This window comes from Octopus sinensis, linkage group LG15 (genome assembly GCF_006345805.1).
Source record: "Octopus sinensis linkage group LG15, ASM634580v1, whole genome shotgun sequence".
Classification (NCBI taxonomy): Eukaryota; Metazoa; Mollusca; class Cephalopoda; order Octopoda; family Octopodidae; genus Octopus; species Octopus sinensis.
The window spans coordinates 39,449,089-39,466,305 of NC_043011.1; the positions used below are offsets into that span (position 1 = coordinate 39,449,089).

At 37.0% G+C, this 17,217-nt stretch overlaps 1 protein-coding gene across 1 annotated transcript in view; it reads left to right on the forward strand.

Moving 5' to 3' along the window:
- LOC115219910 (mannosyl-oligosaccharide 1,2-alpha-mannosidase IA) overlaps window positions 1-17,217 on the forward strand; it is a 533,489-nt gene that overhangs the window by 516,077 nt on the left and 195 nt on the right. Inside the window, exons 9-12 of the mRNA XM_029790220.2 lie at window positions 5,579-5,687; window positions 14,297-14,401; window positions 15,007-15,179; window positions 16,683-17,217. The exon at window positions 16,683-17,217 is cut by the window's right edge and continues 195 nt beyond it. Of these exons, the coding sequence (XP_029646080.1) occupies window positions 5,579-5,687; window positions 14,297-14,401; window positions 15,007-15,179; window positions 16,683-16,916 (621 nt within the window). The 3' untranslated portion in view covers window positions 16,917-17,217. The remainder of the gene's footprint in view (window positions 1-5,578; window positions 5,688-14,296; window positions 14,402-15,006; window positions 15,180-16,682) is intronic.

Sequence of the window (17,217 nt, forward strand, 5' to 3'; positions counted from 1 at the left end):
ACGCAGTGGGACTGAACCCAGAACCATGTGGTTTGTAAGCAAGCTACTTACCACACAGCCACTACTATGCCTACTTGAGCAATTTTAAAAAACACCTCCCTAAACAAATTCTTTATTAACTCTTCATCCTGAAGGAAGGAAGACTATGGTACCCACGCCAAAATTTGAACTTAGGAAATAACTGGACCAAAATAAAAGATACTGCAACGCATCTTATCTCTAGCAAATTTCCTCCACTTAACTGCTTTTTGTTTGTTGTTTTTTTTTTCATCAACTATGCCCATCAGAAGAAAAAAAATAAGAGAACAAAGGGCAAAGTTTGACACTACTTTCAGACAAGATTTGAACTCTGTGCACAGACTACAGCATATTCTATCCACTGCTTTAACCACTTGGCCAACACCATTTCCTCTTACCTTCTTCATTATGGAAGTAGGTAAACAACATAAATCACATTTTCTTTCAAATTTTATGAGTTGGGGAAGGGGGTGTGGTGGGGTGGGTACAAGGTAAGTGTTTGAGCTTTTGGGGGTTTTTTTTCTCTTTTTCTTCGTTTTTATTTTCATTTCTTCTGATGTTTCATTCTGTTGTATTTTCCTCCAAAGATTTATGACCAGCCTCCTCCTCCTCTTCTTCTCCCTCCCCACTACCACCAACAGCCACTCCTCTCCCTTGTCTGTCCTCCTTTCTTCCCTCCCACTTTTTTTTTCTTTTCATCTTTCAGCATTTCTTGGAATTTTACTACTACTACTACTACCTTACTACAACCACCACCACCACTACTACTACTGCTTCTACCACCTCTACAACCACCACTACTACTATCTCTACTGCCACATCTACAACCACCACCACTACTTCTACAAACACCATCACTACTACAACTACTACCTCTAGTACTACTGCTGCTACTACTACCACCATCACCAGCACTATCACCTTTACAAGCACCACACTCTACTACTATCTCTGCCACCAATACCCCCACCACCACCACCACTTCTACTTCTGTGTTCTTTATTTTCTCTTTTTCAATCCTCCACCCCTGCCACCCCCTTGAAGTTCCAGCTCTTCTTATCATTCTTCACTTCTGTTTATCTTCTACTTTGTTCTGGAATTTCTCTTTGCAAGATGCCTGTCATTGGGAGCAGATTAGCCTTGATATAGGTTATATATCTTTGATATCAGTGTTTGCCTTGTTTGAACCTTATTCTTTAATCCTTTTACCTGTTTCAATCATTTGACTGCAGCCATGCTGGAGCACCACCTTGAAGGGTTTTTAGTTGAACAAATTAACCCCAGGACTTTTTTTTAATGCATAGTATATATATAGTTGCCGGAGTGGCTGTGTGGTAAGTAGCTTGCTAACCAACCACATGGTTCTGGGTTCAGTCCCACTGCGTGGCATCTTGGGCAAGTGTCTTCTGCTATAGCCCCGGGCCGACCAATGCCTTGTGAGTGGATTTGGTAGACGGAAACTGAAAGAAGCCTGTCGTATATATGTATATATATATATGTATGTGTGTGTTTGTGTTTGTCCCCCTAGCATTGCTTGACAACTGAAGCTGGTGTGTTTACGTCCCCGTCACTTAGCGGTTCGGCAAAAGAGACCGATAGAATAAGTACTGGGCTTACAAAGAATAAGTCCCGGGGTCGATTTGCTCGACTAAAGGTGGTGCTCCAGCATGGCCACAGTCAAATGACTGAAACAAGTAAAAGAGTAAAGAGTAAGGGTATATATAAACAGGCACAGGAGTCATTGTGTGGTAAGTAGCTTGCTTACCAACCACATAGTTCCGGGTCAGTCCCACTGCGTGGCACCTTGGGTAAGTGTCTTCTACTACAGCCTCGGACTGACCAAAGCCTTGTGAGTGGATTTGGTAGATGGAAACTGAAAGAAGCCTGTCGTATATATGTATGTGTGTGTGAGTATGTTTGTGTGTCTGTGTTTGTCCCCCCACAACATCGCTTGACAACTGATGGTGGTGTGTCTACGTCCCTGTAACTTAGTGGTTTGGCAAAACAAACCGATAGAATAAATACTAGGCTTACAAAGAATAAGTCCTGGGGTAGATTTGCTCGACTAAAGGCGATGCTCCAGCATGGCCACGGTCAAATGATTGAAACAAGTAAAAGAGAGTCACGTTTGCTGAACCACCAAGTTACAGGGACGTAAACACACCAACACAAGTTGTCAAGCAGTGATGGTGAGGGGCGGACAAACACTGACACGTGGCTGAGTTCCTTTCAAGCGTTGGGCCTCAAGGAAGCAATGACTGAGACCTTTGTCATGCTTGAGAAGACAACCCATCAAGCTGAGCAAAATCACAGTCATGGCAGATACTGGGGTCATGCAAATGGCACCCATGCTGGTGGCACATAAAAGCACCCATTACACTCTCAGAGTGGTTGGCGTTAAGAAGGACATCCAGCCATGGAGAAACATGCCGAATCAGACTGGAGTCTGGTGCAGCCTTCCAGCTTACTCGCCCTGGTCAAACCGTCCAATCCATGTCAGCATGGACAATGGATGTTAAATGATGATGATGATGATGATGATATCTATATACAACAGGCTTCTTACAGTTTCTCTTTACCAAATCCATTCACAAGGCTTTGATTGGCCCAAGGTTATAGTAGAAGACACTTGGCCAAGGTGCCATGCATTGGGACTGAACCCAGAACCATGTGTGTGGCTACGAAACAAGCTTCTTACCACACAGCCACGCTTCCACCTATTGTTAACATTTGCCCTCTCTATCTCAGAAATAGCATTGCCCCGATAGTGTTTGCCTTTCCTGTCTCTAATAAATTTCATGGACATAAACAAACCAACACCAATTGTCAAGTGTGTGTTGTATGGGGGCAGTTGATAAACAGACTCAATGACGCACATATATACATGCATGACAGGATTCCGCATAGTTTCCAATGATGAAATTCCCACACAAGGTGTTTGTTGGCATGGAGCTATTGTGGAAGACACTTGGTGCAGGTGCTGACACACAATGGGACTGTACCTGGAATCTAAAGGTGGCGAGCTGGCAGAAACATTAGCACGCCGGGCGAAAAGTGTAGCCGTATTTCATCAGCTATTACGTTCTGAGTTCAAATTCCGCCGAGGTCAACTTTGCCTTTCATCCTTTCGGGGTCGATAAATTAAGTACGACTTACGCACTGGGGTCGATGTAATCAACTTAATCCGTTTGTCTGTCCTTGTTTGTCCTCTCTGTGTTTAGTCCCTTGTGGGTAGTAAAGAAATATGTACCTGGAGTCTTAACCACTCAGTCATTGGATAATGCTTTCTTAAAGATGTTTATTGCGTTGGTCATGGCTGGAACATCCTTCATATCCTCTGCTTAGTGCTACGATGATGACAACATCCAAAATGCAAATCTTCCAAGTAATTGATGAATATTTTAAAAGATAACATCATTTCACTGTATTCTTGTTGCTGTTTGCAAAATAAAACTATAAAGAAAAGAACGACATAAATATTGGATGGAAGCACTCCGTCGGTTACGACGATGAGGATTCCGGTTGATCCGAATCAATGGAACAGCCTGCTTGTGACATTAACGTGTAAGTGGCTGAGCACTCTGCAGACACGTGCACCCTTAACGTAGTTCTCGGGGATATTCAGCATGACACAGAGAGTGACAAGGCCGGCCCCTTGAAATACAGGTACAACAGAAACAGGAAGTAAGAGTGAGAGAAAGTTATGGTGAAAGAGTACAGCAGGGATCACCACCATCCCCTGCCGGAGCCTCGTGGAGCTTTTAGGTGTTTTCGCTCAATAAACACTCACAACGCCCGGTCTGGGAATCGAAACCGCGAGTCCGCTTCCCTAACCACTGGGCCATTGCGCCTCCACACATAAATATTACGTGTGTACGCAAACAAGAGAAAGGGCATATACAATATGTGAATAAATAAATATATATATATGTATGTATGTGTGTGTATATATATACAGGGTGGCCCAAAAGTAGGTTTACAGTAATTCAACTATCTCTTTCGCATTCATATTTTAACAGTTTAGATCTTAATTATAAATAAAAAATACAAAACCATTATTCTATGCTAATTTAGTTAGTTTTGTCAAACTCCCTTTTCAGTTTGTAAGATAGAAATTTAAATGTAATAAAATATTTTAGAAGAAATGTAAAGTGCCTACATGATAACTGTACACCTATATGTATGTATCAATATGCATGTGTGTGTGTGTATGTATATATATACACACACACACACATGCAAATAAGAGAAAAGGTATATACAAGGTATAAATAAAAATTGTGTGTGTATATATATATATATATATGTATTGTATTTGTATATGTATGTCTATATATATGTGTGTATATGTATGTCTATATATATATATGTGTGTGTGTGTATATATATATATATGTGTGTATTTGTATAATATATGTATATCTACATATGTGTGTATGTATATATATGTATGCATGTATATATATATTTATGTATGTATATATATGTGTGTGTATATATGTGTGTATTTATATGTAAATGTGTGTGTGTGTATATATATGTATGTATGTATGTATAACTCTTAAACACTGTCACTAAGGAAAAAGACCAATGCCTAATGTTTTTGTCGTTGCTGTTGTTGCTTTCTTTATGTGTGATTGTGTGTGTGTGTGTATATATATATATATATATATATATATATGTGTGTGTATGTATATATGTGTATATGTATGTATATATGTGTATATATATATGTGTGTGTGCGTGTGTGTATATGATTTCTTCATTGGTGGGCGATGCAGGAGCTTTCCCTTTTGTGAATCAATTTGATGGCATTGATAAACTATTTGGCAAATCACTAATAGCTTTTAACAGCACTGCAAGCCTCCCCATTCACCCACCCACCTACCTATCTATCTTACCCACCTGTCTACCAACCTAATTACAAACCAACCTTGCATCTATCATTTGTTCATTCCATCAATAAAACCTGCTGCTTGTTGTGTTTTTTTATATATTTTTTAATTGCATTATTCTTTTTTACGAAGAGGGCCTATTGTTGTTCTTGCTATTGTTGTTCTCACTTATTTACCTCTTTTCATCTTCTTCTAATTAGTACTCTCTTGTTCTTCGTAAATGAAACAATATTTCTTTTTATATGCACTTCTCGTAATGTTTATTTAACTTTGTTCATTACATTACTTACATTAAATTACTATTATTAGTATTATTACTTTTATTGTGTTTTGAATAAACTGAAGTGCTAACATGCTATCTTAAAGGTAGTGTTTTGACTGTGGTGTTTCCTTTTACATAAAGCCATCATTGCTTGCCAACTGGTGTTGGTTTGTTTGTTTCTCTAACTTAGCACTTTGGCTTAAACCAATAGATTAAGTACCACACTTAATATGTACTTGAGTTGATTTCTTTGACTAGACTTTTCACTCTTGAAAGTGGTACCTCAGTATGGCTGCAGTCCAATGACTAAAATAAGTAAGACATGTGTATACTGTTTTTTTTTGTTTTTTTTTTTGTGATCAAACTAATCCTCTTTTTCCATTCTTTTTCTTTTTTTCAATAGCATATTGAAGCCACATTGTTGCAAACCTCAAAAAGTGGTTTTAAATACCTTGCAGAATACAAAGTTAACCGAGTGGAACACAAAATGGATCATTTAGCTTGTTTTGCAGGTTGGTTCTCAATTCATGTGTGTGTGTGTGTGTGTGTGTGTGTGTGTGTGTGTGAGTGAGTAAGTGTGTCTGTGTGTGTGTGTGTGAGTGATTGAGTGAGTGATTGATTGGTTGCTGTATACAAGCTGAATTTTTCAGACCAAAATTTTCAGGCATAAAAACAAAACATAGATTGACTTAAGCAGAAAGACAACTTTCAAGGAATAATTATTCCATGTGGAATGCAGCTGAATTTGGAAATATTGTGGTGAGGTTTGAATGCTTACACTCTCTTCTACTTCACCTTCTATGCCGGAAAAACAGTATATATATATATATATATTATATATATATATATATATATATATATATACATACATATATATACATACATATATATACATATATATATGTATAATTTTTATATAATGCCAGACTTACACAGTGACTCAGGAGCTGAGAGTTTCATGCACTGATAAGTTTGATAACTCTCAATTCATGAAACTCTTGCCCTTTATATTACTTTTGAACTTCTGCCAATTAGGTTATATATGTACTTATGACATGGATGGAGGATATCTGCCTTTAATAGTGAATCACAACATTTGCTTCTGCACCAAATACCAGCTTTAAGTCGTTGCTGAGTTTCTGTTCATATACCATTAGAGAAGATTATTCTTTATAATTGTTATGTAGTTGAATATTTTCCAAATGTGTATTGGCACTTCATCAGGTGAAATACAATTAATTCTTGTTGGATTTTTCTGAATACTTTGGGTATATGATGTACATTTCTTTCAGCAAATTAAATTATCAGATTCCAGGGGAATTTTATATATATATATATATATATATATATATATATATCATCAGCATCATTGTTTAATGTCTGCCTTCCATGCTGGCATAAGTTGGATGGTTTGACAGAAGCTGGCCAGGCAGATGACTGCACAAGGTTTCTGTTTTGGCACAGTTTTTACAGCTGGATGCCCTTCCTAACACCAACTACCCAGCAGAAATATACATATACACTCACATATATATAGATATAGATATATATAGCTATAAATAATATGTTAATATTGGATTGAAAACCCTTTTTGGACAGAAATTTCTTTTCCTGGTGTGTGAACACTCTCAATTAACGCACACACATACATACACACACACACACACACACACACACACACACACATATATATATATATATATTATATATATATATATGGTGTCACAAATGACAGTGAAATAGTTTGAGGAAAATTTATTTAAGAAGAAGATTCTAATTTCACAACAAATTGTTTCATAACTTGAAAACATGTAAATAATTTATATTATTATATTTAATAATAAATTAATTACCTACATGCCTGAAAATTTTGGTCTGAAATCTTTCTTACTCACTTATGAATTCAAATCAGGGTCTTTACTTAAGTCATCACTTATGTTCTCTTGAGAAGAATGGAAAATCCAACTCTAATCCTTTAAACCCTTACATATTTATTTATTTATTTTTTCAACTCTTGATGTTATATTTCCAACTAATGTACTACCCCCTGTGTGTTTCAATTACGTTCTAGAATAATGCAGAACTTTGATCAGTTTCGTAAAACAGCTGTAACTTATTTTTTGTTTATTGCTGTTTGATGTTGGGAGCGCAACTTAACAAAAGATTCTTAGATAAATTCTATGGCAGAACATTTGTTTCAAATAACTGTAATTACAGGCAAATTCTGTGAAATGCAAAATTATTTAAATTTATTTAACTTATTTACTTTCCTTTTGTTTTCATTTTATTTTTTAAATTTATTTAAAAATCACCATACGTAATGAGTTATGAGCCAATATTCAGCTGGGATGTATTTATATATATATATATATATATATATACGCACATATATATATATAACAAAATTGTAGTCGTATGGAAGAATCATGTGCATTTTATTGGATTTTCATTTGAACTTGAGTGCATATAAAACAGGTGCATCACCAAGATAAAATTGTACAAAACACTGGAATTTATCAAATTGTTTGAAGAAAACTTTAAAATCGAAATGAATTCACGCACACCTACATAAATTCATGCATGCACATGCAATAATGATTCACAGATACCAAAGATTCTCTAATGCAATTAAACAGAATTTGTCACTCACCTGAGGGATAAATTAAAGATTCAGTTTTATATATATATATATATATAAATATTTAAAAATATATAAAATATTTAAAAGAAGATAAATTTGAAAATAATGTATTTTTCCAAATTGAAATTATACATATGCAAATTAATATTTTCTTTCGTGGAAACTTGCAGAGCTTTGCAACTTTGCATAATGCAATCCTGCTGAATGCACTTTGGAAAGTTGTTTCAATCGATTCCCCACAGGGAGCTCTTCTTTCCTGATGTTGGCATTCATAGCACAGTTTCTTGCCATCAACCTTTCTGTTACTCTATTTCTTTTGAAGTATGCTAGGTTTGTTACATTTAATTTTAAAGATAATGAAAAATATATATTGAAATAACTTTGTCAGGATTAAACTGGTGTTTCAAACATAAACTATCATGAAATATCGATGGGAGATTTAAATTTACATTTCCTTAAAACAAGGAATTTGTATCATGCAACTTGGGGGTCATCTGATGTAGGTTGGTTGGTATTAAAAGGGTCAGTGCCATGGCCTGAATTTAGAGGGTTATCCTTCTGTCAGACTTTACCTTTGTCCCAAAAGAATTTTTTTAATGAACAGCCTGCCCTTAATTGTGTTGCATCATCTACAAAGAACTGCAGATAGCTGCATCATTTTTTAGCCAGTATCATTATCATCATCATCATAGTTTTCTGTGCTTGCATGGATCAGACAGTATTTGACGAGCAAGCTACTTACCACACAGCCACTCCTGCGCCTATAAAGCTATCATAGTTTTAAAAAATGGATGTTAACCCTTTCACTACCAACCTGCCTGTGATTTTATTTCCAAATTAACTGAAGCAAAAGTAGTGTATTTCAACCAAAATATGGTACTAAAAGGGTCAGCTCTTAATACCAACCTTCCTAAGATTGCCCCTGGTTCTATAATACAAACTTCTCAATAATGACGAGTTTTTTTTTTTTACTAAATTGTCCTTTATTTTAAAAATTAATTCAAGTCAAGTTAGTGTATTTAAGTGTAAATTATTATCATGAAATGTAGTAAGATAAAGGAGGAACCCCTTTTAATTAAAGTGGGTTACATTAAAACCTTCCATCAAAACTTTCATGTTAAAATTGTTCTAAACACCATCTTAACCCCTTAATGGATTATCCCAAGTTTACTCGTGCATCGCAAATGTATCTTTTTCGAACCAGACGTGTATACTTGGTCAAAATTAACTTTTAATTTTAGCACTCAAACGAGGAGTTTTGTGTCGTTTCATTTTTGAGCAATCATGAATTTACTCGCATTGTCGTACACCTGGCAGCACATATTCTGGCACCATTTCAAAGAATTTATGCTTCTGAGTTTTGAACTTCTGCTTCAGTACATACTCAGATTCAGGAGAAGGTTGATGTCATTTTAGAACCGTCTCAATTTGATTCTCTATTATTTATACAAATAAGAGAATTATTTACGCATTTTTTTTTCCTTCAAAATGGATGAAGATTTAGATATATTCAGTGATCACAAAAGCGATTTTTCATTTCCCGATCTGGAAAGCTCTGGGGACGAATTAGACACGTGTAGTTCAGACTCCGACAATTTTTCAGAAGATGACAAAGAAGATAATCAGATAGATGCACGTGCATGGCACAAAAAAATTTTCCTTTGATTTAAAAGCAATACATCTTATAAAAAAATCGAAGATAGTTAAGTTACATGTATTTTTTCAATGTCCAAGTTAACTCGTTTAAAACCAAATGAGTAAAAGTACATTTTAATTTACTCTTTTACTTGTTTCAGTCATTTGACTGCGGCCATGCTGGAGCACCGCCTTTAGTCGAGCAACTCAAACCCGGGACTTATTCTTTGTAAGCCCAGTACTTATTCTATCAGTCTCATTTGCCGAACTGCTAAATGACGGGGACGTAAACACACCAGCATCGGTTGTCAAGCAATGCTAGGGGGACAAACACAAACACACACACACATACATATATATATACATATATACGACAGGCTTCTTTCAGTTTCCGTCTACCAAATCCACTCACAAGGCATTGGTCGGCCCGGGGCTATAGCAGAAGACACTTGCCCAAGATGCCACGCAGTGGGACTGAACCCGGAACCATGTGGTTGGTTAGCAAGCTACTCCTGCGCCTGTAATAAAAAATAAAGGAAACAAGATAAATAAAAAGTTTTTTTTGTAATTAACACAGTGTATATAATTAAAAAAGGAAATATAAAAATATTCTCTGAAATGGAATGCCTTGTCAAAATAATTGATCCATTAAGGGGTTAACAACAACAAAATTATTTTATTTAAACAAGCAAAGGAGCTAGTTAGAAAATCTCCATAAGAGATGAGAGACTATACTGAGAAGCAATGTTTATCGTTACTTCAACATGGCTGTTCTGTAGGACTTAATGTTACTAACCCCAGGAGAACTCCGCCTCCAGTTGGTTATTCAATGTAATCTGCACCTAATATATATTGCAAGCAGGGGAGTGAACCCCTACCATCTTCTAGTGATGACAATGGGACCACCAAACTGTCTGGTGTTTAGCTGTTTGTGCTCATCCTCAATGGTGGACGCCTGTCTGCTAGAGATAGCAGTAGTTTGCTATTTCCAAAATTGATAATCCTATAGTATTTAAACTGGCCATACAGGCGCAGGAGTGGCTGTGTGGTAAGTAGCTTGCTTACCAACCACATGGTTCCGGGTTCAGTCCCATTGTGTGGCACCTTGAGCAAGTGTCTTCTACTATAGCCTTGAGCCGACCAAAGCCTTGTGAGTGGATTTGGTAGATGAAAACTGAAAGAAGCCCGTCATATGTATATGTGTGTGTGTTTATATGTTTGTGTTTGTCCTCCTAACATCGCTTGACAACCAATGCTGGTGTGTTTACTTCCCCGTAACTTAGTGGTTCGGCAAAAGAGACCGATAGAATAAGTACTAGGCTTACAAAGACTAAGTCCTGGGGTCGATTTACTCGACAAAAGGCAGTGCTCCAGCATGGCTGTATTCAAATGATTGATACAAGTATAAGAGATATCCAGCCAAAATATTTTTAACAATTTCATATTCAAACCAGCCTGGTCTAGCCTCTCACACCTACGTCATTTTAGAACCATATGATCTGGTGAAATAAAGCAAGGTTAACTCAAAAGTGTGTCAGTAAATAAACATTGCATTTGATAGAGTTCTCTAAACACTGAAGGGTTAAGTGAAGAGACTGTGTCTCAGCAGAAATATAATTACAAAGCAAGATTTAATGGAATGAAACTGAGGCCGAGAGGAGAGCAACGCTGCACACTCAGCAACAAACCTCACCCCCCACCTTCACCCCCCCACAACCAGTACCGTACGCTACAAAGAAGGATCACAATGTCGACATTGTCAGACAACAGCTGATGGAAAGTAATTCATCTTCATAAGTCACACTGTATGATGTCAGCTCGACATGGTGCCATCTTGACATAGAACTAGTGCCATTACCATTGCCACTCCATATATATATATCTGCAACCTGATCTCTTGTGTGTCAAACTCTAATGTCATCACGTTGCAGTAAAAGCCTTCTACAGTCGAGATATTCAATATATGCAACCTGCTATCTGTTTGATCAATGCTGATTGTTATTTTATCTTGGTTTTGTTTTTCATGTCATTTTTTTTTTTGATGGGGCGGGAAGAGAAGTGTGTATCTGTATTGTTTTCAATTGTGCGGGTGTTAAATGTGTTTTAGTGAGTACATGAGTTTGTATGTGTGTGTGTGTGTGTGTTTTAATTTTTTTCGTACAGTAGGCACCAACCAATCGGTCAGTCACTCCCACGTATCTACATCGTCATCATAATTAATATTATTTTAACAGTTAGGCTACAAGCTGGCGGAATCGTTAGTATGTCAGGCAAAATGCTGAACAGCTGTTTGTCTGTCATTACGCTTTGAGTTCAAATTCCACTGAGGTTAACCTTGCCCTTTCATCCTTAAAGGATCGATAAAATAAGTACTAGTTGAAAACTGGGGTTCAAATGTAATCAACTTACTCCCTCCCTTGAAGTTGCTGGCCTTGTGCCAAAATTTGAAATCAATATTTAACAGAGTATTTTTTCCTTAGTTTTTGTTATCGAGAGTGAAAGGGTTGTAGTTGTTTGGTCCCAGGTTAGCTCAGAGTGAGCAGAATTATTACCAAAAAGCCTTCTAGATTTAGTAAAGTTCCTTCCCAAGACATAGACATAAAAGGCTGGTTTCCATGGCATATGTATTCCCCACCTGGATGGGACTCTAGTCCTTTGCAGTGTTGCTTCTCTTTGCCAGCTGAGTGGACTGGAGCAATGTGAAATGAAGTGCTTTGCTCAAGAACAAAACACATTGCCCAGTCTAGGAATCAAAGCCACAATCTTATGATCATGAGTCCAACACCCTAACCATTAAGCAACGTGCCTCCTAACTATCCAAGTTTTTTCTTCTTTTCCTCTTTTTCTCTAGGCATAGTATATCTAGGACAACATTCTTCATTATGCTTCTCTTTTATCACTTGAAATTTCTAATACACTGAATTTTAGATTATAGGCGAATGAACAAAAAATTATACTCTCTATCGTGTATTGAGTGCTTTTCTCTTTTGTATATGAGTATCATGTGTGTGTGTGTTTGTGTCACACTTCTTACAACATATCACCCGTAGTTGCCACACACCAGTAAATATGGCCTGGTAGTGTGTACCATGCTTTCACTAATTGTTTTTGTGCTTGTGTTGTCAAAAGCAGAGTCAGACACCGTCTCCCCTCCCCCACTACTTTGCCCAGTGCCAGTGAGATGTTCGAGATGTGGTAGATAAAGATAGAAAAAGTTGCATCAACACTAGGCTCATGCTCATTTTCTCTTGAGTAGGCTGGAACAATGTGAAATGAAGTGCCTTGCTCAAGTACGCAACATGCCATCCAGTCAAAGAATTGAACTGGTGGTCTTATGATCAGATCAGAAGACCAACACCCTTATCACTATGCAACGTGCCTTCACTACAACATATACTCAAATGCAAGGAGACAGCTATACTTTTGGTTTCCAATAACAACAATGAATGACCTACTTTTTTAAGGTCTTCAATGAACCCCTAATACCTGCCTCCTAACATGCACACCTTTTAACTCTTCAGCATTCAGACTACCCTGTTAAAACTATTTTGGACTAATCATGCATTACCTCTTAACTTCAAGATTTCAATAATGAATGACATTGTAGGGAAAGTTTAGGAGGCTGGATCGGGTCAGTTTCAACATTAACCCTTTCGTTACCAACCTGGCTGAAACCGGCTTTGGCTCTGAGTACAAATGTCTTGTTTTCTTAAGTTTTGAATTAAAATCTTACACCAAACCTTAGTCACAGTTTATGCTCCTAACACTAGCTGAATGATAACTAAGTTATTTTACTAAATTCTTTGATATATTTAGAATTAATTGAAAGAAACAGAGAGCATCTCAAAATAAATACAGTAATGAAAGGATTAAACAGGTGGAATATTTGGGGTCAGATATGGTGGGTTTAAATGCTGAAGGGTTAAAGCAAACTTGGATGAACTTAGGACAGTATATTTTGATTTAGAAGCAAGTACTTAAACCCCTTAGCATTCAGTTTGCTCTGTCAAATGTAATGCTTATTTCTTCACATTGTTTTGAATTAATCTTGCATTGTCTTGTATCTTCGTGATTTCAATGGTGTGATTGTTTATTTTTGTTTGAATGACATTGTAGATTCAGTGTGAAAGGCCAGATCTGGCCAGTTTGAACCTAAAATAGGTAAAATATTCAGGCTGGATGTGACCAGTTTAAGTGCTAAAGGGTTGACTTTGTAGCATTCAGATTACTCTGTTAAATTTTGTAGTTATTTGCTCACTTTTGGTTAGGTGCATGGCTCAGTGGTTAGTGACAGGCTTACAATCACGAGGTTGCAAGTTCAGTTCCCAGACCAGGCTGTGTGCTGTGCTCTTGAGCAAGACACTTTTTATTTCACGTTACTCCAGTTCATTCAGCTGTATAAATAAGTTGCAGCATCACCGGTGCCCAGCTGCTTCCGCCTTTCCTTTGAACAACATCGATGACATGGAGAGGGGAGACTTCTGGTCTTTCAGAACACAACCTTGCTTTGGAAGGGAACTGTCTAGGTGCAATGCCATGGTCTTTTATGATTCAAAAGGGGTCAAAGAATGTTGGATAGATACGAAAGGCCATATCTGGTGAATTTGAACATGAAACAGATAGAATATTTAGGCTGGATAAAGCGCTAAATGACTAAGGACAACAGAGTAATCTGAATGCTAAAGAGTCAACCCTTTAGCGTTTAAACTGGTCACATCCACCCTGAAGGTTATGATTTGTTATTTTTCATTTTGTAGGATAATTTCGTCTCTATGTGTGTATGCTTTTGTATTGTATATGTGTGTCTGTACGCAGACATTAATTGCTTTGACTTCTTAATTTCAGGGGGCATGTTTGCACTTGGTGCTGAGGGTTCGTCTGACCCTAAAAAGTACATTGCTCTTGGTGAAGAAATAGCCAGAACATGCCACGAATCATATAACAGATCATGTGAGTATTAAAAAAAGAATCCTTTACTTTATTTTTTCTAGAATGTAATAAGCACTCGGTATGGTCTCGGGCCTGCGTTTTAATTGATTTCGGCTCAAGTCCAGTGGCTTTCAGTGTAGTTTTGAGTTGATCCTTGCATCTTTAAAGAGGACAACGTCATCGTCTTTTCCCTGAAATGAGCTCACTGAATGATATACACACAGGCACAATTACATATATAACCTATTAAAATTTAAATGAATCTTCATTCATTGTCTATGCATTTTTAACTTCATTTATTTCTTATGTACCACTACATAGTACAATTTATGTGTGTGTGTATCGTTAGCTCCTACACGCATCTTTTTCTTTCCTTGTTTCTTTTCTGTGTATCTTTCTGTCGAAGAGCGTAGGCTCGAAACATAAAAGACTCAGACTTATTTCTATTCCTGGGTGCCATACTAATACAATTGTTTGTTTGTACTCCACCTACCTTCGTCTTTTGTTTATTTTCGTAAACCTTCCCGTTCTATATATATATATATATATATATATATTTGTGTGTGTATGTATACTTACATATGTGTTACTGTTCATTTTCTGATTATCTCTTCTTTTCTTCAAAGCGACGAGACTCGGTCCAGAAGCTTTCCGCTTTGAAGGACACACAGAGGCGAAAGCCATGCGCCAAAATGAGAAATATTATATCTTACGGCCAGAGGTTATAGAAACATACTTTTATATGTGGAGATTTACGAAGAATAAAAAGTACCGAGAATGGGGCTGGGATGCTGTCCAGGTAAGCAATGAGACCCAAAAGAAACTCAAAGGTTCTTTTTGTTGTTGTTACATTCCCCCCACTCCACTCTTCCTGATCCTTTTGGTAGTTCCTTAACCACTCCATTTTTTTTTACCTTTTTCTTTGGTAAGACACTAGAATGTGAGTTGAGTGAGAATCTCTGCTGCTATGTCTAGCTGGTTGAGTGGCTACATAGAGGCTCCTTATACATTCATTGGCTGTGGCAGCAGTGGTAGTGGTGATAGTAATTGTAGATCTTCAGCACCTGGTTAGCCCTGATCAAGACAAGATGAGTAATTGTCAGAGACATTCAAGCTGTGACCATCCCTTCCTAAAACTTATGGATTGTATGTTTAGCTACATTATCAAATTTGTCCTTCTTAAGAACATTACAATTGGGTGTCATTTGAGTAAGAATTGTGTGCTATTTATAGCAAACTAGATGCTACACGAGAGCCTCCTCATTGACTCCAATTGCTTCATGTTTCTCTTTATCATGCGCAATGTTCTAACTCTTGCTAGAACTGTTCCTCTCTTACCTGCCCCCTCTGCTTGCTTATTTCCTTTCCAAGATTGTTCAGCTTCGTTTGTACCTTGACTTCCTCCAAGCAGAAACATTAGTACACTGGATAAAATGCTTAGTGGCATTTCATTCACCTCTATGTTCTGAGCTCAAATTTGCCATTCATCATTTGGAGGTCGATTAAATAAGTACAAGTTTTGCATTAGGGTCAATGTAATCGACTTAATCCCTTCCCCCAAGTTTGAGGCCTTGTGCTTCCTGTAGAAAGAATTATTATTATTCAGTAGTCTTATTTTTATCACATGTTTTCACTGCACTACTGAACACAGCCCTATGTGCTGTGGTTTGTTGTGGTGCTCTTATTTTCACTGTGTTGAAAGTGTTTTACATAGGATGTGTGCAGTGCCTAGTAGTGCTATTTTCTGCATATTATTGTTATTATTACTACTACTACTACTATCAAGGTGGTGAGATGGCAGAATCGTTAGCACTCTGGATGAAATGCTTAATGGTATTTTGCCCATCACTATGTTCTGAGTTCAAATTCTGCCGAGGTCAACTTTGCCTTTCATCCTTTCAAGGTCAATGAATTAAGTACCATTTGCCTACTGGGGTCAATCTAATTGACTGCTCTACCTTCCCAAAAATTTCAGGCCTTGTGCCTATAGTAGAAAGGACTATTATTATTAAAGCGATTAGCTGACTGAATCATTAGCACGCTGGACAAATTACTTAGCAGTGTTTCGCCTGTCACTATGTTCTGAGTTCAAATTCTACCGAGGTCAACTTTGCTTTTATCTTTTCGGGGTCAATAGATTAAGTACCAGTGAAACACTGGGGTTGATGTAATCAATTAGTCCCCTGCCCCAAAATTTCCAACCTTGTGCCTTTAGTAGAAAAGATTATTGTTATTATTATTATTATCATTATTATTATTATTATTATTATTATTGATTATCTAAATTTTCTTGCTTTCCCAGGCTCTGGAGGCATACTGTCGCACAGAAAATGGATTCAGTGGCATCAAAGATGTCTATTCACAGTCTCCGGCACAGGACGATGTACAGCAGAGCTTCTTCCTGGCTGAAACGCTAAAGTACCTCTACCTGCTTTTCTCTAATGATAGCCTATTGCCGCTGGACAGCTGGGTGTTCAACACGGAGGCTCACCCGTTCCCCATACAAAAATCAGAGGCTTCGTGGAAACACTCTTAGCGTTAAATCAATTTGTACTACCGCTCGTCCCTAACTACCTCCCTTTCCCCTCATTTCTTCACACTTACATATATATATATATATATATTTGTGTATGTATATACATGTACCATATATACATATATATGTGTGTATTTGTGTGTGTAATATGTTTTACATATATATATATATGTGTGTATATATATATATATATATAAAGCATATTTAATCTGACCTTTTTGTTTTGGAAGGGAAGTTTTTATGGGAGGGGGGATTTTTTTTTTTTTGTTTCTCGTTTGATTTTTTTTTTTCGTGGGAGGGG